This window comes from Schistocerca cancellata, chromosome 2, assembly GCF_023864275.1.
Source record: "Schistocerca cancellata isolate TAMUIC-IGC-003103 chromosome 2, iqSchCanc2.1, whole genome shotgun sequence".
NCBI lineage: Eukaryota > Metazoa > Arthropoda > Insecta > Orthoptera > Acrididae > Schistocerca > Schistocerca cancellata.
This window is the reverse complement of record NC_064627.1, coordinates 286,455,498-286,482,594: the sequence shown is the minus strand read 5'-3', so window position 1 is coordinate 286,482,594 and position 27,097 is coordinate 286,455,498. Positions and strand designations below refer to the sequence as shown.

General features: G+C 40.6%; 1 protein-coding gene across 1 annotated transcript; it reads left to right on the top strand.

Moving 5' to 3' along the window:
• The first annotated feature begins 103 nt into the window (after positions 1–103).
• LOC126153343 (uncharacterized) lies at positions 104–26,805 on the top strand. Its single transcript, XM_049916065.1, has 2 exons — positions 104–755; positions 25,560–26,805. The coding sequence occupies exons 1-2, from the start codon at positions 104–106 to the stop codon at positions 25,565–25,567; spliced, it is 660 nt and encodes a 219-aa protein (XP_049772022.1). The 3' UTR covers positions 25,568–26,805.
• The last annotated feature ends 292 nt before the right edge of the window (positions 26,806–27,097 follow it).

The window sequence follows — 27,097 nt, the reverse complement described above, 5'->3', positions numbered from 1 at the left end:
CGAGGTTCACCTGCTGCAGTGTGATTTTCCGCCACAAGTTGGCAGCAGTGTGTGGCGGCCAGAGGCTTCCACCGCCAGCCCACAGCTCCTCAGTTGCTGAGCCATGCTGTCGCCCGACACACCGCAGCGCGTCGAGACCGAAGGCTGTGGCGAGGCGGCTTGTTTGTCGCCGGTAGAGCGGGGTAAGGCTGTGGCCGTGGCTGCCCCCTTGCACTACCGCCACTCCGTCAAGGTCATGCTGAAATCCGGGGTGAACAGCACGGCTTCGGACTCGCAGAGAGAGACATCACCCCCTTCGGAGAAGCCCAGGGTGATGGTGCAGGGAGAGGCATCACCCCCTTCGGAGAAGCCCAGGGTGATGGTGCAGGGAGAGGCGTCAGCCCCTTCGGAGAAGCTCAGCGTGGTGGAACAGGGAGAGGCGTCATCCCCTGTGGAGACGCCCAGGGTGGTGGTGTACTCCCAGACACCACAGGGCCCTCTCAATCTTTGCCAGGAAGAGTGGCCCACTCTCGAACAAGCCTACGTACTCGAGCGACTGGAGCTCATGCGGATGGCTACGGTGAGGCAGAGACGAATAAAACCCATGGTTATCGTGTACCCCCAGCTTGGAGGGGGAGCCGTTAAATCTTCTAAGGGCTACTCCTTGCCTAATGCTGCTGCACTTGCTTCTCTGCGATGGAAGGCGCCACAAACAACAAGTGGGGTAGCAGAAGCTGGACAGCACAGCGGAACTGTGCCACCGACAACCACTGAAGGTAAGCATAGCGTATGGCAGTTCTACTGAAGAGATTGGTCAAGTACTGTATCCAATACACCAGAGTCTGTAGATAGTGCGAACCATCCGTATATTGTTCCACATGTCTTTCTTAAAATTGTACGCACTTCCTGCTACATCCTCCTTTTCAATGACTACAGTATATGGTTAGTTACTGCTTGACCTGTGCCCCTCTTTCTTGATCTGTTAATATCCTTGTTGGTCGATAAGTCATAACTGTTTCAGGCATTCTATTTTCGTTTATTCTTGTCGTGATTTCTCCATTTTTATATTATTTGATTTATTCTTTGAAATCCTAATTTTTGTCGTAAGTCTGTAGCCAGTTACTGTTTTCTAAAGATTCTTTTTCCGGAGCTGCTATTCATTATTTTCCAGTTGTTGCAGTTGTAGTTTCACCACCATAAATTATTGGTGGCATTGTCATTGCAGAAATCTGAGGTTTTCTCATCTCGTGTTCTGTACATACTACCATTAATATAATTAAATCTTTAGAATTTTTGGTGTCTTAAAGGTGTAACGTGAATAATTTTTGCTCGGTATTGGTGCTACATTGTGTAGTTTACTAGACACATACAGGTGCAGTGGAGATGCCCGATAACTTGCAGAAACAATCTGTTGAATAAGTTTTCTCACCCCGCCCCCTCCCCACACTGTGGTCAGATTTGTTTCTTTGCTAAGTTGGCAGGCGTTAATGACGTGAACCTAGTCTCCTCACAACCACCCTATCACCGCGGAGGTCCAGTACATGTCGCATTGTGATGTTTTCGTGTTAGATACCTAAATGTTTTATAACTGGATATCTATCCACGCGGTATCGTGTGACTAATCTCAATTCACCGTAATGCTGTTCTGCCCCCCCTCCCCCCTGCGGGACGTCGTAGCTGGCCATAATTATTCTGACATTTCTTTTATTGGCGGTTGTTAGTTGTCAACGACGGTGTTGTATTCTATATTTTGTGCTGCATATTTAAATCACTTGTGTGAAATTAAGTGCTCAGTGTTTAAAAACAATTTAATTTTGTATTAACTGGCATCCACAGATCCACGGTATGGGAGTGTTTTTCACCTGGACTGATGAGTATTTGACGAACGCGATTTTACCGTTGGTGTCAGTCTGAAGTGATGACACGAAGTGTTTAAGCATAATCTTTGTTGTAAAGAAAGAACATGGTCTTAATGTTGGCTGTTCATCGCCTTGTTTTATAAAAATACCCCTCAGTTGTCTAAAAGGACGTGGCACACCTACCGACACTGTCGGCTTCGTCCCTTAATGTTGCCATGTGTGCGCAAGGAAAAGCGGTATTAACGAAATGGTATCGAATGATTCAATTGTGTATTCCCGTCAAATTGATGTAACTATAGCATTCGTAGCATTGTTCACGCGTGACAAATAGCAATTGAAGCTCAGTGATGGGGTAAGTGCATCAAAAATCCAGATTACTACATGTTGTAGCCGTGGTGAATACGTGTGCTGTCGAGTAACTGTGTCGTCGATCACGCAGCTGGTGAAAGCTGACTTGTTGACGCACTGCTCACTACTCGTGATGCTATCAACACCCCGTTATCAGTTTTCCATCCTGCTGGAAACGGGATAGCAGACATGGAACAAACTCACTTCAATCACATGGCTAGAATTCTGCGTTTATCGCGTTAGGTAACTAAAAGGACGGTCATGTACGTGTTACATTGCACTGTAATAGCGCTGTGGGTAGGGGCGTATTTTAAGGCATTCAGTGGGACATGATCTTTTTGTTCTTTGGTTTCCTTTTCTAAGGAATTTGTTGAAACATTTTCGTCTTAAGAATGCATACAGATTTTTCAAACTGTTGTCTAGACTTTAAGGGCAGCCTTTAGGATTCTCGTCTGAATTGGTACGGCACTGGTTGACACACAAACATGCCTGTAGACTGCCCCTAAAACTTGTCACGCTAAAATTGTTGCCCAGTTTTGAAACTTTGTTAGAGTTGTCTTTTACTAGAGGAACAAAAAGCTTCAGCTCACACTGAGCTACTTTCAACCTCTTTTAGTCTGAGCATTCAAAGTCAGTCCAAAAAGTTGGTCACGTAATTAAAGTAACACTGGTTGGAAAGGTTGCATTTTTGGAAAATGTTTTTATTGCGTTGCGGAAGAGCAAGCTTTGAATTAAAATTGCCATAGTTATGTCAGTTGTGTTTACATAACTCGGAGATCATCATCATCATCATCATTTAAGACTGATTATGCCTTTCAGCGTTCAGTCTGGAGCATAGCCCCCCTTATACAGACAACTCGGAGATATTTAAAAATGAGCGAGCTGTAAATTTCATGAATTCGATCTGTACATGGTGTTAGGTTACAGATTCACGCAATTGTGTATGAAGTCTTGGCATTATAGTGCTCTACATATCATCGCTTAAATCCGAAGGGTAATAAGTTTTACATATCGTTAAAGTATTTAAACGATATCATTCACTGTGACCTCAGTCATATGTATTTGAGTAGGAGGAATGTATGAATTCTCCGCCCTGCGAACTTTCCGCCCCCACTAGAAATTTGCTAACGCTCCGCCTCGTACCTGCGTCCATTGTGTCCCGTCCTACCTACAGCCGGACCGTCCTAATCACCTTGCTCTGCCTGTTCCCTGGACTCGGCAGAACCACAGACAATGTGGCAGAACTGCGCCCGCACAGTCCCACCTGCCTGTTAGTATCGCTCTAGTTTTCGTAGACTTCAGATCGTGCTACTTGGATATTACCATCTCAGTAGTTGTGATACCGAAGTTTCAACGACAATTCGTGGTAAGCGTAGTTGCCACTATGGAGGTTATTCTTACACAGTGAAGAAAACGAAGGAAGATGGGACTGTGATTTGGCGCTGTTCAAAACGGAGCATTGCCATGGAAAGCTTAAAATCAAGGATTCTACAGTGCTCTTTTCGGACGAGCATCAATGTGGAGCTCCGGATGACGCAAGGTTGGAAGTACAGAGGACTCTGAACCAGACAAAGAAGAGGGCGCGAGAGGAAAATACGTCTGTTTCCAAAATCTATTCAGAGGAGCGAGGTAGCTTGCATAATAGAGGGTACGAATTTGTGACAGAAATGCCAGAGCAGCGAACAACGAAGAGGATGTTATACAAGCAAAGGGCAAAGTCGCAGGGAAGTGAGAGGGATCCAGAAACAAGACAAGAGATTGGACTTAAAGCAGAGCTAATAACTATGAAATGATGGCAGCAGTGTCCTGTTAAGCGACGATAAATCAGGAGATAGGATAATAGTTTTTTGTGGAAGAGCAGGGAGAAAGGCTCTAAGAAGTAAGAGGCTTTTATGGATGGTACTTAGTGCTGTAGCAAGCAGTTTTCAGATATATACAATTCACGCAGATTTTGGAAGTAATAAAAATGATACTATCTACCCAGTTGCATTTGCATTATTACCAAATTGTCTGTGGTAAAGAGACAAGAATAGTACAAACTGTGATTTTTAGTTGAATGTGCCCCTCCAAGTTCTTAAAACACTCTCACGCTGTGGCTGATATGAGTAGTCAGACGTTAACTGTTGGTTAACGCTTCTTTTTTTCTCATTGTCTATTAAACAAAAACGAATGAGTAATGTTTGTTTTCAAATTTTTTGTCACTTACTATTTTGATGGTTCAGTTGTTAGATTTCCAAGACGGTCAAAGGTCACTGACAAATGTCAGAAAATATATTACTACTACTTTCATTGGATTCTTCATTTTCTCTTTCTTCAACTAATACACTGTATTCTTTTGCATGACAGTTATGTGCAAAATTTTCTAAATTTTATCAAGAACCACCTCCTAAATAGGTTCTTAATTTTTGTTAGTCTCAATTTTTTTATCTACAAATGCACTCTTGAACTATATTTTTGCGCCTTCTTTCATGTGTTTTGGGCTGAGTGCTTCTCTGGCGTAACTTTAACAAATTTCAGCATTGAACCAGCCAACAAATGGCCCTTCAAAAACCTGACCGCAATTTACTTATTTTGGGTAACGTCGCTGTGTGTGTTCTAAACCAAATTTCTGCATAAATTAATAGAATCATTTTTTACTTTTAATCAGTAAGAACTTTCTTCGTTAAATTATATACATATCAGAACTAATAACACTGAAATTATTACATGCAACTTACAGTATGGCCAGTACCGTACGGCTTGAGCATGCTTGCTCGCGTCCCCAGGGGATTAGTGGACCCTTTTCTGGGCGGAAAATTCACAGGCCGGAGAATACACGACACCGAGTAGGGAACCCCCATCCCGGAAGTAAGGAGCTATAGGGCAGTGATGCTCTTTCATACATATTAAACTGAAAATATCAAAGTGCACTGGAAGATACTAGTTTGTATTGCTAAAGCAAATTCAACCTAAGTCGTTTCCTGCGGCCTACCACAAATGTCGCCCCTGTCTTTAATTTCGGAGTAGCATTAGCAGCCAATGTTCTCAATTTGTTAGATGTGTTCCCTTCAGCTTTTATCCTCTACAGCTCTCTCAACGTAGAAGTTGCTGCTTGATGTCAACACGTGTCCTCTGATCTTGTACCTTTTGCGTTTTCCATATATTCCTTTCCTCATAGACTCCGCGGAGTACCTCCTAATTCCTTATCTTATCCATCTAATTTTAAAGATTCGTCAATAGTGCGACAAATCAAACGTTCAGCTTCTGTGTCCGTGTTTCGTAACACACAATGCTGCTGCTCCAAATGACTGTTCTCGGAAATTTCTTCCTCAAATTAAGTCCTATCTTTGACTGGTAGATTTCGTCCATAAATACCCTCTTTGCCTGTGCTAGTTTGGTTTTTATATTCCCCACGTTGCGTACGTCACGTTATTTTGCTTCCAAGGAAACAGAATTCTTTCACTTCTAAGAAACTTGCTGGCAGATTAAAACTGTGTGCCGGGCTGATAATTGAACTCGGGACCTTTGCCTTTCGCGGGCAAGTGCTCTATCAACTGAGCTACCCAAGCACGACTCACGCCCCGTCCTCACAGCTTTACTTCTGCCAGTATCTCATCTCTTACCTTCCAAACTTCACAGAAGCTCTCCTGCAAACCTTGCAGAACTTTCACTTCTACTTCAGTCATCAATTTTGATAAGTTTATCGCTAATCACATCTAATCTGGCTTTCTTCGGCTACCATACCCGTATCTCGTACTCAGGACTCTTCATTCCAAGCACGTGGTGTGAATCTTCTTTGAGGACAGCAATGTGCCTTCTCTAGTTATTTCATTTGTTCCTGTAATTGAGATCTATTTCAGAAAATATTTTTTTCTTGGGCACACTTAGATTTTTCTCCCATTATTTTAGATACTCACGGAAACGGTTTCACGCACACACATTTGTCTAGGGTGTCTGTCCTAAGAAACGTCAGGAGCATTTGTTATGGTGTTTCGGCAGAATTTGCAATATCGTTTTTGCGATATGTAGTTGGAGTCAGCCCAAACAAATACAGATCACGTCTTTCATGCGACGGCCAGTATAGACGGAAAAGGTTTCTTTCCCGTTACAAAGAAAATGATTCCTAGGCGGAATTGTAAGTTTTGAAGAAAATGTCGGCAATTGTTGCACTCTTACGTGCGCTGCCGCCATACAGCAGAACTGCTCAGGCTCACACATTTAAAACAGTTGCACCCCAGCCAAATTAGGGAAAATAACTTTAAGTTTTGGAACTCTGGGAAAAGTTAGGCGAAGTGGTGGTAAGAAACAGAAAAGTTCCCTCTCAATTTTTACTTTTTCAGGTTTTACGTAGAACGGTTCATTTTTCGAAGACATTGACAAAATTTTTCTAGTGTACTTCTGAAAGATGGTCATATACATGTCTGAAGCCTAACCAGTTTTCGAGACAATATATCTGGGAGATAAAAAAATCCATTAGCCTAAAAGTTCAGCATAATTTTAAACTTTGTTTCTCAACCAGCTAAATCTTTTTGTAATTTCCGAACAGCAACCTGCTCCGGATGCAACAAACATTTATGTAGTACATAAATGTTAGAAATCTGAAAGTGGAAAAAGCGAAGTTACTTTTAAAACTTATTTATCGATTCAGAACAATTCTGTAGTCTTTGCTTAATGTTATGTACCTTAATATTTATACTTAAATCAAAATCTATCAGAATTTAGAATTATTGTAGAACTAATCAACAATTATCCTCCTTACAATTCATTTAGAATCATACGTAAAACGGACAACTAAAGTATGACTCTGCTGAACAGATAAGCCGTTGTATATAATTTACATAAAACTGTCCTCAATGTTCTGTGAAATGAGTCATGTTAGTGCAACTTTGACCTTAGCATCTTCGACTCTGTCTTCTGAAACAGCCAAGCCCTTTAAAAGTGCTTTTAAATTTTCAGGAACTGTAACTTCAGCGTTCTCAGTAAAGTCCGTGACATTTGAATAATCGGTTATTTTGTAAAGACTCATTCTTGTATCTCCACGGTTGGTGACTGCAGCTCCTTCAGCTTTTCGCTCACCTTCTTGACAACTCGTTAATTGTATCATAGGTTCAAAAATTAGCAGCCACTGTCACGAAAATACCCCTTTTCTATGCCATTGTGGCAAAAATGACTCAATCTTGTCTTTAGCGTTTCTATGATCAGTGTATCTCCTTCTGGAAGACTGTCATTCTACAAGAAAGCGTGCATTGAAAATTTACTTTCCTTTGAGGAAAATACAGAATTGCGCACTTCTTGGAAAGCGATATCAAAGTTGGTGTAATGAAGATAGCCTTTCCGAACACAGGAGGAATTACACTAATTTAGCATAGCAGTCTACATGGCAGATGCCTTATGCCGCTGCTAATCACAACACTATTGATACGCTATTCAACTTTTTCACTGAAAGCATAGATTTCTCTGCTTTCTCAGTGGTTTTCTGGGTTAAAGAACTTCAAATGTCACAACGGTACTCTTGGTTTTTCTCTAGCCTCTAAGGTCCAGTTTTCAGCACATGAGTCTCTAAATTGAATAAGACGAAGATATTAAACTTGTCGACCATTTGTGCAGCTTTTTGGTTATTTTATTTTCTTTACGTTACTTTGGTTAATACGTTCACTTAGACATACGTTATGCAATGCAATCTATACAACGTTTTCTTGAACAATAAAATCATCCTCCCGTTCCTTGCAGACACCCACCATAGTTTCCAACCCCCTTCGTCACATTTTATCTCTCTTCTTCCGAAATAATTCATAACAAATAATAGGTGGTAGGCTCTAGTATTCTCTTGTCCCTCAGTACTAAAGTTATATCGAAGATCTTTTCTATGACTTCATTGCTGAGAGATTTTCCAGTAATTGTTCGTCTTTTCTCCTGTGATGTCGGTATGTCTCACATAAAATGACTCGGTATTCTAAGAGAAACTGATTATACAATTGTGGATAAACTCGATATGGCTCGGCTTCAAAAGAACATGGGATGTTTTTAACCAATCTGTTGTACTCTGCATCCTGGATGGTGATTGTCAGATCTTGAAAAGATTTAAACGTGATGCAGGTATTGGCAACTTGCTTTAAATGTTCAGAAATGTAAAATTATTCATTACACAAAAAGAAAAATGAATCTTAAGACTACAATGTGTCGTTGTTGGAATTCAGCAACTCCTACAAATACCTGGTTGTAACAATTCGTGCGGACATGAAATGGAATGATCACATAGGTTGTCGTTTTAAAGGTGGTGGTACAATTATTGGTAGAATACTGGGGAAGTATTATCAGTCTACAAAGGAGATTGCTTACAAATTACTCATGCGACCGAGTCCAGAATGTTGCTACAGTGTGTGGGACGCGTACCAAACAGGTCTAACACGGGATATTGAACGTATACAGAGAAGAGCAGCACGAATGGTAACGTTTAATTCGCGGGAGTGTCAGATACTGAAGGAACTGAACTGGAAGACTTGAAGACAGAGGTAAACTATCCTGAGAAAGTCTATTAAAGTTTGAAGAACCGGCTTTAAATATCAACTCTAGTAACATACTACAGCCCCTACGCATCGCTCACAGAGGGATCGTGAGGATAAGATTAGAATAATTATTGCACGCAGAAAGGCATTAAATGATTCTTCCAGCGCTCCATATGTGAATGGAACAGGAAGAAACCTTAACTGATATAATGGGACATACCCTCTGCCATACACTTCACTGTGGTTTGCGGAGTTTAGACGTAGATATAAGGCTGTTGTCATGTATCATCGCGAAGTCGATATGCGCTTGACTCAGAGCACAAAACGTATCATTACTGTCTTACTCGTCTGTACTCAACAGCTCCGTTTCCGCTCCATGTGAAACAAAATCCAGTGAGGTTCCAGCAAACGCGCAAGGATGCATAGTGTAATGTTCATATGATGATTACTCTTACGACGAACCAGTACAGGGCTGAATTCTCATCTTGCTGCACAGAGCGGTGAGCAACTGCTACAGCAATAAACAGTTTAAAACCGCCGAAGATGTTCGTTGTAGGAGTGATCGTAATCCTGTGGTGTCTACTGAGTGGTGTTACCAGAAGATGCTGATTTTTACAACACTAAAAAATAAGAAAGTTATCACCGAACGGTCATGTCCCTCCGGCAGCCGGTATATCGCGAATGCATGTCAAGGTGTGCCGCGAGAATGCGACGCATAATGTGCTAGTTGTCGTGCTATTTGAACTCTTTGATAGCACTGGGCACGGCATCAATGAAAGTCTTTCATAATTAGAGCCGTTGGTGATAGAGGGACAACTGAAGAATCTGATGGCATGCTTTGCTATCACAGACATTACTACATACTGTCGTCGCCGGCAAGGTCAGAGTAAGAACAGTTTGTCTTCAGACTTCACCCCTGACCGTGTTCTGTTTGGTTTTATTTCTGAATATGGTTTTGTAGAATTAGTTCAGTTGTAAAGCTGTTTTTCTTTGGTCGTTTTTAATTGAAATTGGAACCTGTTTCCTGTTACCTCATTTGAAGAGTATCATTAAGAATAAAAACTAAATAGTACTTAATATAATTTTGCCAATTTGAATTTTTCATTTTATAAAGATGTTAGTGGTTTTCGTTGGTAGTAATTTACTATATAAAAGTTCCCAGAGTTCTATAAAACATTAGATTAAAAATTATATAGTAGCAAAACACTAATTTTTTAGATATTTTCTTGTGTAGAGGATGCAGTAGTTCAATTTTTTAGTGAATAGAATTGACTCAAAACATTTTTTGTTAGGTTGTGTATTTTGTAACAAAGATTTTCTTAGTGTGAGAGGGCTCCTAACGGATTTCTGCTGCCTAGTTGCCCTTCTGAACAGCGTCCCAGACAAGCAAACCACTCGTTTCCCTGCAGTTGCTTGTACTTTAGGAACTTGGGCTATGTATGTCTTCTGTTTAAAAAGAATAACACGATGTAGTCATAGGGGTCAAGCAGCACGTTTTTAATGATCTGCAGCTAATTCGCTGTAAATAAACTGTAGCTGCGATCCCAGTCAAATAGATTATACATTGGCTAAAAAGGAGTTAATAAAATACACAAATCTAAATGAGTAATTTAGTAACAAGGGTTGCATTATGTCAGCAATCGATTTAGACGACAGAATTGTTGAAGGTTTGTTCAAGAAAAGACATCTCAAATAATAAATCCTGTCATATTCAGTTAAAATACAGACAGAAAATACTAATCACGTGCATTAGTTACGTTGAGTGTTAAGAGAATGGTAGCAGAATCCCCAAACTTGACTGGTATCAAAGATACACGAAAGCTAAGTGCATTTCGTAACCATAATACATCAAATATTGAACGGCTCAGAGCTAAACACGATGATTTACTAATTACTGCTTGTGATACAAAGAATTGTAACTCATACTGTTCACTTTCGCAGTAAAAATGGAAAACGTCAGTCCTACTATGGAGCACATTAAGACACCTTAAAATAGTTCTTTCAGAAGTAAGGTAGCGGTTTATTGCCTAACATCAAACACTTCAATGATTGAACACCTTCTTTCCACAGGCAGGTCTGCTTCTTTGCAGAAGTAATGTAGAAGTCCCCAGAATCGCTTCCTTGAACTCTTCACTCGAAAAAGCCCGTTTGCATTTCCTCATTCTTTCTACAGACATCATTTGGCTAAACTTGACCACTTGCTCGACTCAACAGTTGAATTAGTCATACTCACACTTTTCCCTATAGATACACTACTGGCCATTAAAATTGCTCCACCAAGAAGAAATGCAAATAAGCGGGTATTGGACAAATATATTACACTAGAACTGACATGTGATTACATTTTCACCAATTTGGGTGCATATATCCTGAGAAATCAGTACCCAGAACAACCACCTCTGGCCGTAATAACGCCCTTGATACTCCTGGGCATTGAGTCAAAGCGTGGATGGCGTGCACAGGTACAACTGCCCATGCAGCTTCAACACGATACCACAGTTCATCAAGAGTAGTGACTGGCGTATTGTGACGAGCCAGTTGCCCGCCCACCATTGACCAGACGTTTTCAATTGGTGAGAGATCTGGAGAATGTGCTGGCCAGGGCAGCAGTCGAACATTTTCTGAATCCAGAAAGGCCCGCAAAGGACCTGCAACATGCGGTCGTGCATTATCCTGCTGAAATGTAGGGTTTCGCAAGGATCGAATGAAGGGTAGAGCCACGGGTCGTAACACACCAGAAATGAAACGTTCACTGTTCAAAGTGCCGTCAATGCGAACAAGAGGTGACGGAGACGTGTAACCTATGGCACCCCTTACCATCACGCCGGGTGATACGCCAGTATGGCGATGACTAATACGCGCTTCCAATGTGCGTTCACCGCGATGTCTCCAAACACGTATGCGACCATCAAGAGGCTGTAAACAACCTGGATTCATTCGAAAAAATGAAGTTTTGCCATTTGTGTACCCAGGTTCGTCGTTGAGTACACCGTCGCAGGCGTTCCTGTCGGTGATGCAGCGTCAAGGGTAACCGCAGCCATGGTCTCAGTTGATAGTCCATGCTGCTACAAACGTCGTCGAACTGTTCGTGCGGATGGTTGTTTTGCAGGCGTCCCTAAGTGTTGACTCAGGGATCGAGACGTGGCTGTACGATCCGTTACAGCCATGCGGATAAGATGCCTGTCATCTCGACTGATAGTGATAAAAGGCCGTTGGGATCCAGCGCGGCGTTTCGTATTACCCTCCTGAACCCACCGATTCCATATTCTGCTAACAGTCATTGGATCTCGACCAACGCGAGCAGCAATGTCGCGATACGATAAACCGCAATCGCGATAGGCTGCAATCCGACCTTTATCAAAGCCAGAAACGTGATGGTACGCATTTCTCCTTACACGAGGCATAACAAGGACGTTTCACCAGGCAACGCCGGTCAACTGCTGTTTGTGTATGAGAAATCGGTTGGAAACTTTCCTCATGTCAACACGTTGTAGGTGTCGCCACCGGCGCCAACCTTGTGTGAATGCTCTGAAAAGCTAATCATTTGCATACCACAGCATCTTTTTCCTGTCTGTTAAATTTCGCGTCTGTAGCACGTAACCTTCGTGGCGTAGCAATTTTAATGGCCAGTAGTGTATTTGTCCACAAATCAAAACACAATATTCTCGCGCAAATGTGCTCGCAATAAATAAGACTGGCATCAAATATTGTCTGAACAGTTATTTAGGCCTGTTTGTCAGAAGTATCCTTTGGCACTTTTACACTGGAGGTATCGGCTACGCAATGTGATTCACAAATTCTTAAATTAACATGATTTTGTCTAAGTTGTAGTTATTTACATAAAGTTTCTGACAAAATAGTGATCTGTTCATTAAATGACTACGCAGCTATATGTGAGCTTCTCGTGTTATAATTATTTGCTGAGTAATTGTGGAGAATGGTGATACTTCAGTCTCATAAGAGACGTCATAAGTCCATAAAACAGATGAGTGGCTTTCAGGGATGGTAGTATGGTGCAGTGCTGTCATCGGAGATATCGTTTGTTGAAATTGTATAGTGTTAATAAATTCAGAGATTCATTGTGAATGTCTTTGACTGTGAAATGTTAACTTCCGTTGTTTGGTATTGAAAATCTTGTCATTGGATGCACGACATTTTTTCTGAGGTCCCATGTGTGTTCAGATTTGCTTTAATACCTGACCGTAAATTATCATAGACTCTAAACGAGCTGTAAGAAGCCACCTCAGCTTGTCTTATACTCCACCATTTCTGGTGCATCTCCTGCATGAAGACAATGCGAGCAACAACTGCCTACACTCCCAACTTTCGGGATTTTCCTATTTCCGGCGACGTTGCTGCTCTTTGTACCTAAACTCGCTCGTACTGATAACGGAGCGGCCTGAGCCCTGAGCCGATAGCGTTAGTTATTTGACCGTACCTCGTACCAATTGGAGGCGGTAACTTTGCAAGTGATACTTCATGCATTGGCAGCAATTGTTTTCAATAAAAAGCAATCTATTTCACAAATCTTTCAAAAATTGTCTTAAAATGTGAGTACAACTTCGAGATTTTTGTAGTAAAGAGTTTTGTTAAATCACAATTCCCCAATTCTTACTGAAATTGCAAATTTGTATAAAAGTAGTTTGTCAGACAGCACAAGTCATTGTTAGTGATCTAGTGCCTGTTTGAGTAATCATTAGGTTTCTGTGCAAGAAAGCGAACACTGGAAACAGATTCAGTCCTCACTTGTCCTAAACAACTAATATTCATTACTAAAATTTGTCTGAGGGAGGTGTTACTGCAATTCGTTGTAAACGTATCCCACTTCTGTTAGATTTGTTTAGTAATAGACACCTTGTTTCCAATGCACTGAGGCACACAATGTCTGCGATAACAGATCGAATCTAAAAGAGTACGTTAAGTGCATGTTCCTATCGATCCAGCTCGAGTGATATCGCTTCAGATATTCCCACTTCCTAGTGTATGGCGCATGATCGATACTTCGGGGTTTTGCATTCGGCCTTTTACCATATCTGTTGCAGTGTACAAACCATAACTATATTTTCTCACTCTGTCTTCGTTCTCTTGAATTTCTTTTGCTCTTGCCATAGACGTGGTTTATTAGATAATTAGTAGGTATTCCAAAACCTGCATAAATACAGGCTGATACAACGGACTGAATGTAGACTGCTGAAACTAAAAATTAGTCATACTGTTAACGGTGTACACTTCCGTTCATATAATTAGAAATATTTAAAAGATTTACATACTTCCGGTTTTGTTGAGATACCTACTAGTTTTGAATTACAAATTATTCATATTCCTTTGGACTTTATTTCAAGTTTAGTGTTCAGTTGCGAAATGTGTTGTATGTCACTTAAGCAAGTCACTGGACTTGTGTATGTCTACCAGAACGGGCATTATAATTCGCTTTTGTGGTCGAATGGTTTGAAAAACTACCTACGTCAGTTACAGCACAACAAACGATGTTAAGTAAACACTAAGAGGTAAAATGTATCACAACAGATTAAAACTTGAATACATTTGTACGCAGCAACTTGATAGAATATTTTCACCTTCAGACACCTGAAATACTGCATACGGGGAACAGTGAGAAGCTTGTAAATAAGATTTTTTATTTAATATTATTGGACAAAAAGTGTATATTACGTAGTATTTCTTATTTCTCGTAGTAGCAGACCATTGTCGGAGTGTAAATGATGGCTTTCGAAGAAAACAATGTTGTTGAATAACTCTGTACAAGATATTACATCCAAAACTTGTTGGAAAACCTCGGAGTAAAAGTTTAGTCATGGCACAACAGAAAATACTAAACAGTGAACAGGTTTATAAGAAGATGGTGAGGCACATAGTAGCCATATTAGGTCAAAGGCTGAAATAATGCTATTAACATAGAACTCTATAAATTAGGCGCTCCACACACGGAAACAACGCAATTGTTAATGGGAGAAAATATGCAACATGGTGAATATCGGGAGTTTTCTTTCGTGAGGCTGGAAGCGCATATATAGTCATCTGAAATTATATTACAGTTCGCAAAAAGACACACAATTTCCTTCAGATGTAAACTAGATGTTCATACTTACGATGTAAGGAACAAAAATAAGAATATTACCTTGTACGATGGAGCATTTAGGCCTGCATATTTTACCTCTATAGCAGAAGCGCTAAATATTTCTGTCACTGTTCCTTTAAATATAATGTGTCGACCGTAGTAAGTAATCCGTAGTCCGCAGCATGTCATTAACACAAATGGTACGCTCTGTAAATGAATTTTATTGAACCACTGTTCGCCAGTTTTTCACTTTTGAAATGCTTCTCCAAGGAGTGCAACAATGCAATTTCAAACGTCCGGCACGGCAATCTCTTTCCAGCCCTCGCTTTTTGGAACGAACATCGTTTGTCAGTACGTTCCGGTTTCTTGTCGCCACTAAAATAGTCAATAGCGATTTTTCCTCGTGAAGAGTAAAATTTAAGTAAAGCAAATATGTACTCGTAACAAAGCATTCGTAAGTGGAAGCTATCTGTGCTAATTTATGTCGAAATTCGCCAATTTTTTTTGGACTCCATAGATATGTTGTTTAAATTCCTGATTTTAAAGAAACCGAAGAATTAGCGAAGTTCCTTTCTCACTCACGTCTTTTAATTGGTTTGAATATGGCCCACCACAAATTCCTCTCTTGCACTAACATCTTTATCTCAGCGCAGACTTGCACCCTGTGCCCACGATTATTTGTTGGATGTATTCCAATCGGTCTTCCACTAGTTTTTACCGTCTACAGCTCCCGGTAGTACCAAAGAGGTTATTCCCTGTGTCTGAACACGTCATATCATTAGGGCCCTTTTTCTTCATTGATTCTGCGGAGAACCTCTGCATTCCTTGTCACACATCCTTTCTTTAAACATCCTTCTGTAGCATCACAGCTCAAATGCTTATTCTCTTCTGGATTTCTCGCATTCTACGATTACTGTACACTGTTCTGCTAGAAACAAATATTCATCATAAATTTATTTCTGGAATTAGTCAATATTTGATACCAGTAGACTTCCTTTCGCCAGGAATGCCTTATTTCCCTGTGCTAACTTGCTTTTTATACCTTTGCTTCATCTGTCATGGCTCCTTTGCTTCCATGGTAACATAATTCCTTAACTTCTTGCTAAAATTTGATAAGTTTCTTGCTGTTCTCATTTCTATTTCTCATTACTCTTGTTCCGATTTATTCTTAATCCAGATTCTATACTCATTAGATAAATTCCAGTCAACAGATGCTGTATTTCTTATATTCACTGAGGATAGCAATGTCATCAGCGAACCACATTCGTAAGCTTTCACCCCGAACTGCAATTTCACTTGTGAACCTACCTTCAATTTCCGTCATGGTTCTTCGAAGTATAGTTTGAACAGTAGGGGTGAAAGATTGCATTTGTGTCTTACATCTTTTATAACCCGAGCACTTCGTTCTTGGTTTTCCAGTCTTGCTGTTATCTATTGGTTCTCATGAATATTGTATATTCCTCATGTTTCCTTACAGCTTACTCCTGTTCCTCTCAGAATTTCGAACATCTTGTGCCATTTTAAACTGTGGAACCCTTTTCCTAGGTAAAAAATCGTATGATCGTGGTTCAATTTTTTCTTACTTCCATTATCAAATGCAACTTCTTTCGTATCCTTACCTTTGTTATAGCCAAACTAATCAACTAACAAATTTTTCCACTTGTCTGTATATTAGTCTTGTCAGTAGGTTGGATGCTTGGTCTGTTAAACTGATTGCAAGATAGTGCTCGCACTAATCTGTCCTTGCCATCTTCGGACCTGTGCGATTTTTCGAAAGTCTGATGGTTAGTCGCCTGTGTCATAGATTGTACAAGCAGACTTAAATAATTGTTTGGTTGGCACTTTCTGCATTGATTTTAGTAAATCTGATGGAATGATGCGTAACTCTTCTACCTTATTTGATCTCCAGTTTTGCAGAACTGTTCTAAATTCTAATACTGGATCTCCTGTCTTCCATGTAGACTCAAATTTCTTCTGTCTCATAAATTCCTCTCCTGCATATGGGCTCTGAGTCTTTCCACCTATCCGCTCTTTCCTCTACATGAAACAGTGGAATTCCCATTGCACCATTATTGTTACCACTCGTGCTTTTGATTTCATCGAAGGTTGTTTAGACATTTCTACATAGTCAGTCCTCAAGACGATCACTCCTTTTACATTTCTTCTCCTCTTTCCTGCAGCCATTTTGCCTTTGTTGGGCCACATTTACTATTTATTTCTTTTGTAAGTCGTTTAAGTGTTGCATTCCTGTTTCTCGCTGAACACTTTTACTCCCCTTCTTCGCCAGTTCTCTGTTTTTACTATACAAGGTGTCTTCGCAGTTAGTTCCCCTGTACCTATATTTGGTTTTCCAACATCTGTGACTGCATTTTCTAAGGATGTTTACTCCGTAACTGGAGTCCCTACTAGAGATGGGCAAAACTGTTATTTTCAGAGATCGGATCAGAACTGTTCACACCCTGAAATGAACTAGCTCTTTTTCATGACTCACAATAGAAAATAAATGGAAGGCACATTGCCCTTTAAACTTGGTTTATTCCAGTACTATACCTGTATTTTGATCTTATTTCATCCTATTTTGAAGTAACACAGATAATGAGTAAGAATTTTGTATTGTTTACTGAAATTTCCACGATATGACAGTTTTTGATTATTGGTTTATTTTGCACTGTCGTGGTTTTTTGGGTGATCGGAAAATTTTGTAACTTGAGATTTACATTAACAATATATTTGGCTATAATGTATTAAAATTTCATTAACCTCGTACAAATACACTGCAAGCCATATATTTTTAAAGTGAATGTTTCCTTCTGAAGACGCCTACAATCGCAAAATCCGTACCAGAATAAGAAAAAAATATAAATTTTACTGTAAGACTAAAGTGCTGCATATAGCCTTATGCAGAATAAAACAAGGAAAATATTGGTGTATCACATTTTGCGATACGTTTATCGGTTCGCTCGTAATTAAAGCGTAAATTCGAGTGTCCATAATAAAAATCCTATAGTAAGAGGAGTCGTCAGGAACCTAATCTGATCAGTTTAAACAAATAAAAATAAAATAAAAATAAATGATGTATACATAACATAATAATGTAATATACATAGCGGTATTACTACGAAGAACAATATCCAGTAGAGGCAAACTCCGATGCAGAGGCGCTGAGTCGAGTAGGTCGAGCCGCGAGCTGTATTACTGCGTGAGCTAAGACCGCAGAGACCAGAGTGACACCTGAGTTCCTTTGCTCAACGCTCTGGCTAGAGTCGAGAACGGTGGGGTGAGTGTTGAGCGGGCGAGTTCTGAGGGTGGGGGAGCGGTGAACGGCCACCAGTCACCCGCTCCGAGACAAATCGTCCGTTCTCTTGCGAGCTGGTTGTTGCAAGTAGTTCTTATGTTCTCCGCTAGGAGGCTCTGTCCTGTTGCTCGCATCAACTGCCCAGAGGGCAGGACGTGCGACTGAAACGATCGCCGACAGAGTGCGATGCTAAGTTAAGCTGTGCCAGACACTGCACGCGGCAGAGGACGCACAGAGACGGCATGGCATATGTGAAACACAAAATCCAATGGGGCACTGCACAATGCAGGCAGCCAAGGTAGAACTGGGGCAGAGGCCGACACTGGCTGTGTTGTGTGGCATGCACTGTGCTCTGACCTACAGAGGCGCTGCTGATATGCTCTCTCTCTCTCTCTCTCTCTCTCTCTCTCTCTCTCTCTCTCTCTCTCTCTCTCTCTCTCTCTCTCTGCTGTGGGAAACGTTTGGAGCTACTGTTCTTTTTTTCTGAATCACTGATTGTTCACTCCTTTGAAAGATTCAACTCTATGAATCAGTTCAGGAGCGGATCCCCCATCTCTAGTCCCTACTGTGGTATTCCTTACCCCCCCCCCCCCCCATCCACATCTTTACCAAACTTAAAACACGTCTTATCATTCCTTCTCCACACTGATTCTTACGATCCTTTTAAACTTGTACGCTTAATTACTAAATTGTGATCTGAGTCTACAGTCGTATCTGCACATGGGTACGCCTTACAGTCAAGTGTCTGATTGCGGAAACTGACGATCATTTAATCGAGCTGGAATCTTCCTGTATTTCCTGGCCTTTTACAAGTTTACTATCTCCTTCTGATTCTTGAACAGGGTATTCGTTATTACTGGCTGAAATGTGCAAAACTGTCTCGCTCCTCTCTCGTTCCTATTACTAAGCCCATATTCTTCTGTAATCCTTTCTTCTATTCCTCCCCCTGCAACCGCATTCCAATATCACATGAGAGTTTCATCTCCCTTTAATACCGAGTTTCCCATTCAATAATTCCATAGGTTCTGTCTCCTGTGTGTGACGTTGACATGTGTACCTGAACTATAATTATCAGTGTGTGTTTGCTGTCAGATATAATGGGAGAAACCCTATCACTGAACTATTCGCAATAACTTTGTCCTTTACCATTTACAAAGAATTTAACTCCAATTATCCAATTTCCTGCTGATGTTATTACCCTTATTTGTCTGGCCATAAATACTTATTTCCATTTCACTTCACTGGCACCCACTATATCTAGATATGCCTTCGCATTCCCTCTTAACATTTTCTAGGTTTCTTACCACCGTTCACTTTTGACTTTCTAAGCTTCGTTCATAGAATGTTATTTCGTTGCTGGTTATTCATTCTCATGGTCTCCACCCCCTTGGCAGCCCCTTCCTGGAGACCTGAATGTGAGACTAATCTGAAATGTTTCGCCAATGGAGATATAATAATGACTGAATTACAGGCCACATGTCCTGTGGATACACATTGTCTTTAATGCACTGGTTTCCTTTGGCTTCTGTATCCTCATGCCGTTAGTCATTGCTCATCTGTTTTTTTTGGAGCGGTTTCCCTTCCAAAGGGTAAGAGTGCTCTGAACATCTATCTAGTCCTCTGTCCTCTTTGACAAAGCTGTTGGCAGAAAAATGGTTACTTATTGTGAGGGAAGACTTCGGCCGTCATTGATCATCTTTTATTCAGACTTTAAACGATGCCTCGTTTCGAACTGGGAGCTAGGACGATTTGATTAATATTCACTCTACCCCTAGAACCATTGTACAAATGTTAGGAACACAATCTGCTCTACGTAGTGTTAATTGATAGAAACAAAGTTTGGATTACTCTTTTCATGGATTAGGTGATTTCACCTTTCAACAAGTTAGTGTGGTCTCCTCTTTGTCCCTCTTGTTTGTAATCAATTTAAGTCTGTCTTGCATTCTGCCAATGTGTTCCCACAATCTGTTTCTATTTACATCTATTTTTTCTTGTAGTGAATGAACTAGTAATTCATTTCTAATGTTTTCATTCCTGAAGCAGTTTCCTCTGGTGCACGCTGTAACACTATGGAGAAATTTCTCTTCTGGAGCCTGAACCAGTCACTTGCTTTTACGTGGGAACGAAAGTTTCAGATCCATAGAGCCTAGTCATACTACCATGGGTTTGTAAAACTTCAAGTACATGACTTCTTGTGCCATTTCCCATGTCGAACAAAATGAATTTGAAATTGAAATCTTCTCGCCAGTCATTCACGCACGGAAAAGCACTAACTTTTCAGACTGCGAGTTATGTGCTGAGTGAGGACATAAGACTTCAACAAAAATTTTAAGAGCTGAGGCAGATTTTCAATAGGCATCATAGTCTCCCCCACAAGCATAACAAATTTCATACGTACTTAAGTGGCAACTCTCGGTTTAACCCTGACCAGAGCTATTGCCCTATCACAGCAGCCCTCTCCCCAGAACCTGGGATGAGAAGATAAGTTTCTCCTCGGCTTGTTGTCTGTGCTGCATAGGTCACTAACAAATATTGTAGCACGGGGTTGTAAAAGTAAAAAATGAGATCATGAACCACACTATTTTCCACGGTAGCTCTTACGCGGTGATTGTAATAGGAATCGCTGTCCCTCTCGAATAAACAGAAACGGCTGAGAATAGTGACCTAGAAAACAGTGCCACCAATCAATATTAAGAGGTAATGCGGCAAGAAGCTTGCTGGCGTTTGTGACATGCCCGGTCATAGATCTTGCAGTTCCTCGGTGGCAGTGATGAGGGCGAAAAATTAAGTATGGGTGGGTACTGCACTATCTACGTTAAAGAATGTGCCAGCCCACACACACACACACACACACACACACACACACACACACACACACACACGTTTCACAGACTTTACTTCCATAAATGTCAGACATCTTACTGAATTAGTTACGGCCAATCCGTGTCTTAATTGTATGCTCATGCTGCACTTTCTAGTTACGTGAGAATAATCACTGTGTAGTACAACATAACCAAGTCTTACTCAGATGAACAATACGTGTGACACTTTAACATAAAAGCTAAGCAGCTAAAAAAGTTACTTCATTTGGTTAATTAGGGAATTATTCTAGACTTTCGCAATTGTCGTCCACTGTCTTATTCACAACACAAAATTGCACCATCACATTATTATTGTTCTGACTGACATGGTTTTCACACTCTGAATCTAGGTGCTGACGGTTTTCCATTTTAGTTAACCCTCATATTGCCATTAAGTTTTAATTCACATTCCGGTTTCATATTAAGTTAAATATTATTGCACAAGTACATTATGGCTGTTTTGACTGATATAGGTCCCACGCTCGAAATCTCTGAACAGTCTGACTTAAAATGGCTTTTCATCCACTGCTTACATAGCTCCTGCAAAAATAGCTACGAAGTATAACAATGTGAAATCCGTATCTTCGATAATTTACAATTCTAATTTTACAGCTCAAAGTAACTGAACAATGCAGAAAAATTGGTTTAGGTCTGATATTTGTTACAATAAGGATTTAGACTGAAATATGCCTTCGATGACGAAACTTCCAAAAACAGCTGAACAGTACCAATACCATACTAGTGTTGATTACCCATAAACTAAGTACTGATGTTCCTACCATGTTTTGGAAATAAGCTACATGAATACTTCAAGGATTTCTATGGGTTATTTTCCTAACTTTATCAGTAGTAGAGTAATTGCATCTGTTTATACGTCAACAATGTGAATGGAATAGAAAATACTGTTAGCTAATTCAACAGAGCTATAGCAAAACTAGTTACTGCTTGTGGTTAATTAGGAAATTTTTTCTGTCTTTCGCAATTTAGCAAAGTTGGGCCTGGTCTTATACTCTGAATTACAGAACGACAGTTTTATCTTACAGCACAATTAAGCAAAAAATCCTTTTAAGGAGGCAAATAACAGAACAAATGGCAATGGCCCTAAACTTGCTTTACTACACAGTGGGCGATTCTATTAATTATGCAGGTGATCCTACATGTCAGGCTTGAAAATGACTTGCAAAACACAAATATGTACTTACAATGGAATGTTTACAAAACTTCCTTGAAATAATTTTCGGTGTTTATTTTCTATGTGTAATGGCGTGCTGGAGTTGCAGTCAAGGCATCAGCAGGCTTACCAGCCAGAATGACCACTTGTGCCCCAGAATGGCACGTGTGGGATCTATTTGTGATCTCCCAATATCGCGGTGAGTGCGGGGTTGATCGTCATTCCATAACGCAGCTATTCACACTGAGCTAACAGCTCATGGATAGCGATATGCACATATAATAATGGCGATAGTATTGCATACGCAAGGTGTAGAAGGGCAATGCATTGGTGGAGCTTTCTATCTACTCAAGTGAATCATGTGAAAAGGTTCGACGTGATTATGGCTACACGACGGGAATTGTGACTTTGAACGCGGAACGGTAGTTAGAGCTAGACGCATGGGACATTCCATTTCGGGAAACGTTAGGGAATTTAATATTCAGAGGTCCATAGTGTCAATAGTGCCGAGAATGCCAAATTTCAGGCATTACCTAGCACCACGGGCAAAGCAGTGGCCGATGGCCTTGATTTAACAGAGCAGTGGCATTTAGGTAGAGCTAACAGACAACCAACTCTGCTTGAAATAACCACGGAAAATATTGTGGAACGACATGAACGTATCCTTTGACAGTACGGCGAAATTTCGCGTTAATGGGCTATGACAGCGGACGCAAGTTGTCAAGAAGGCTCTGTGCAAGTTGTTGTTGATTCCATAATGGTATGGGCTGTTTATACAGTCCAACTGAACCGATCGACTGGGAACTCTTCTATTCGGCTACTTAAAGTTTGCAGCCATTTGTGGACTTAATGTTCCCAGACATGTCGCTGGGCCATTATTGTTCGCAATTGAAGACAGAGCAAATGATTTGGCCATTCACACTGCTCGAAATGAATGCCATCGAATATTTATGGGAGATAGTAGAGGTCACCTAGTGCAGAAATCCTGCACTGGCCGCACTTTCGTAGTGAAGTACAGCTATGGAGACAGCATAGCTATTTCTGCAGGGGACTTCGAACGGCTTGAGGCCATGCCATGCCATGTCGACTTGGTGCACTAAGCCGGGCGAAGGAGGTCAAAGATTCGAGGTGGTATCCCACAATATTGGTCACTTCAGTGTATTAAATATGGGTTCTATACAAGAGGTGTAGGAACTGGGCTGATAAAATGTTGAAGTCAGTTCTGTGGCTTGAGTTTGTGGATGCCCCTACGTATACCGTAGGCGACTCTAGGTGACCAGCAAGAGCGAAGAGACGCTTTTTTAAACCCGGGACCCTTGCAGTCGGCCTGGGTGTCAAGTGATGACACCCAGAACTGTAAAAATTAGACCCAGAACCATCGGATCTACACAGTGGCTCGTCGACCAGCGGCTTCACGTGACCGATGATGCTCTTCGATCAGGCTGTCGTGACACTGACATTGGACAGCCGACTGCTCGGGAGACTAACGGCACCGGCGGAAGCCAACAAGTGCTGTTAACGGACGAGCTGAGGCGTATTAAGAGGCACTTTCCCGTTATGTAGGCAGCTGCTAGATAATGGAGCTATGCCCCTGCATGAAGTAAGCTAGCCTGCCGCTACTGTGTTGCTGAATGCCACTCCAGCCATTTAGTACTCAGCAGCAGAGTTTAGCCGGTGGATGGGCTGTATGACCCTCGGCTAGTTGCTGCAGAAAGTTCGTGAAAAAATCACGTATCTTGGGTTGATAAATATCGGTTCAGAAGGGTGCACACGATAAGACACTTCAGCAGTTTTCAAGGCAATGAAAATACGAGTACTTTTTCAAAGGAGTGAGTTGGTTATGTGACTGTGCTACATTCATCCTTCCACGTACAGTCTGGTTAGCGCAAACTTTCGACAAATTTGCTTACTGGTCAGACTTTAAATGATTCCTTAGCTTGATGTCAGGAGTGTTGTCGCCAGCCGCAAGTGGTCGTATAACACCGAAAACAGTGCTTTAAGTGCAAACAGGAAATCTCCCTTCACTTCGTAGTCATATCCTTTTAGTGGGCCGCAGTTTCTTTTTGTGAAACAAAAGGAATAAGGTCCTGGGCGTAAAATGCATGTCACAACTCTGATTGTAATTGGGAATTTTTCCTAAAGTTACTAATCTATTAGTCTTTAATCTCTTCTCTCAACACCTAAACTTTCAGTTGTTGACGTCGTGCCACTTCAATCTCGCACTAGCGAAACCTTTTAGAATTAAAGTGAACCATTGCTTGCCTAAACGTTCCTCACTCACTTCAGAATGTGTTTATATAGCACAATCCGCCACTGATCATGTTGAGTCACACACCACAACTACTCTCCATAAACAGTTATTAATACTCAACAAAATTCCTCTGTATTATCTAGCTATGAATATTTACTAGAATCTATGAAATAGGGAGTCAGTAGTATCATTTACTGAAGCCTCATCAAAGTAGCAACACTAAAACTCCGCTCAGATTTCGCAGCTATGTATATTGTTACTTGGCAACACAAATGAAATTCTGTTACTGTCATTGAATCATTTCCTTTAACACTTCACCGAAACTTCAAAGACCAGACAAATTACCAAATCCACATAACGAGTTACACGTTTCACAATAGCCAAATTCAGTACAATCATAACTTTTTCTATCCTTTACGTTCGTAAAAACTAACGCCTAAGAACGTTAGTTTTTCCTGGAAGATGTCAGTAAGTCTCCACTTAAGACTTCCCATTCATTTTGTGAAAATTATCTCGAAGTCTCTTTAAACTACATATTTTTGCGTTATAGCTGCTCAGTGCTTCGATCCTCCACATTACTTCTCTTCATAACCATCTCTCATCACTCGCAGTCATGGGACGAAGGCTTCTACAGAGAAAAACTTCCTAATGGTGTGCTCACTAGCCCAGATACAAAATAGTACCACTTTTACGTTTCATTTTATTTCAATTTTAATTAAAGGATATCGCGGCAATGTCTTCAAAATTTGTACAGAGTTCGTCGACAGCTAGTCGGCCAGCAATATTCTCAGCTATCTCGGATGCAGTGACGCCCACAGATGGCGGAACACCATATCTCATGATGGATATGAAACAGATAATGCGTACAAAATCAGTAAAAGTGCAGTAACATAAAAAAAATGAAGTTCCATATTTTTGTAATCTGAACACGTATGTTCAGTGATATATGTCAACCCTTCCATGTAGCCTGTCTGTTCAAAGCGTATATTCAAAGTTTTTTTTTTGAGATGGTTTGATAAATGACTTTACCGAATGTTTGAAATAAATCTGTAGGCTTTTGCTTTTTGAAAAATATTTAACACTATGCCAGTTTCTGATTACCATTTTGATAGTGACTTTGCAAGTAGAAAACTAACATGTTGTTAAACCTTTTCCTGTTAGTGCATTCATCGAAGTTTATAAAACTGATAGTGTCCTACCATTTCAGCTCATGATTAATATTCGTTTGTTCTAGGAAAGTGAATGGAGAGCATTGATCTGAGATGGTGGCAGCTGCTTTGTGAATGGACTAAAGACTGTGGCTGCAATGTGAAGAATGGACTAAAGACTGTGGCTGCAATGTGAAGAATGGACTAAAGACTGTGGCTGCAATGTGAAGAATGGACTAAAGACTGTGGCTGCAATGTGAAGAATGGACTAAAGACTGTGGCTGCAATGTGAAGAATGGACTAAAGACTGTGGCTGCAATGTGAAGAATGGACTAAAGACTGTGGCTGCAATGTGAAGAATGGACTAAAGACTGTGGCTGCAATGTGAAGAATGGACTAAAGACTGTGGCTGCAATGTGAAGAATGGACTAAAGACTGTGGCTGCAATGTGAAGAATGGACTAAAGACTGTGGCTGCAATGTGAAGAATGGACTAAAGACTGTGGCTGCAATGTGAAGAATGGACTAAAGACTGTGGCTGCAATGTGAAGAATGGACTAAAGACTGTGGCTGCAATGTGAAGAATGCATATCATGCCGAATGTAGTAATCACAAATGGGTGACAACACTTTAGTTTGACAGCTATTTCCATTATGACAAGAGCTCTGCTGAGATGTGTGGACAGTGAGACCAGATTTTAAGATTACTTTTAATAAAAGCAAAGATTCTTAATTCTTTCATTATTCAGCTAAAACTGGAGAATTGCCTGTTTTGAGTCCTGTTCGTAAAATTATATACAGTGTACAGTATTGCTACAGTGACAAGACAAAGTACATGGTGCTGACTGCCATATGACAATCAAAAAGTAAAGTCAAATTCTAAAATTGTTAGTCACAAAGTTGAAGATCAGGAAATGTCTGGCTCTGACTTGAAATTAAATGCACACGCAGTGTTGAATTAGATTCATTGCAAGAAAAGGTAAGACTCTTAGGCCAGTTATAAACAAAAACAAATATACTGATCTCATTAGTATTTACAAATATTAGTTCATCTGCCAGAAAGATTAAGTGTGATGAAATTATTATACTTTGTTGCCTACACCACAAGAACTTCAGTTAAGCATATTTAGACCACAAACTCTAAGTAGGTACAATTTACACTCCTCCAAATACTTTAGTGACAAGTGGTTCCCTGAAATTGAACTCAATTTTGGGAACACACAACATTCACTTCTACACTACATACATATACATGGATGTGCATGGATGTACTGCCAGTCTCAGAAATGTATGGACCTACTGATGTAGCAGATGAACAATGAGACAATGTTAGATGTTGGGTGTAAATACTGATGGAAACTTTAACTGGAAGAAACATATTACTAAGCTGCTCACAGTTGTTAGACGAGTTCACTCTTCATATAACTGCCAGTCTCAGAAACAAAGCAACTCCTGATATATTTTATATATTTCTAATTAATAATGCCATATGGAATAACTTTCTGGGCTAGCCTATCACTTAGAAATTTTTGATTGCACAACAGCAAGCAGTAAGAATGTGGTCACTTGGGGTCACCATGTAGGTTCTCCTCAAGCAGTTAGGCTTGTTAACTGCATCATATGACA

Bases quoted from the DNA above. Each gene is read 5' to 3' on its own strand.
- LOC126153343 (XM_049916065.1), top strand. From the start codon at position 104: ATGCTGTCGCCCGACACACCGCAGCGCGTCGAGACCGAAGGCTGTGGC.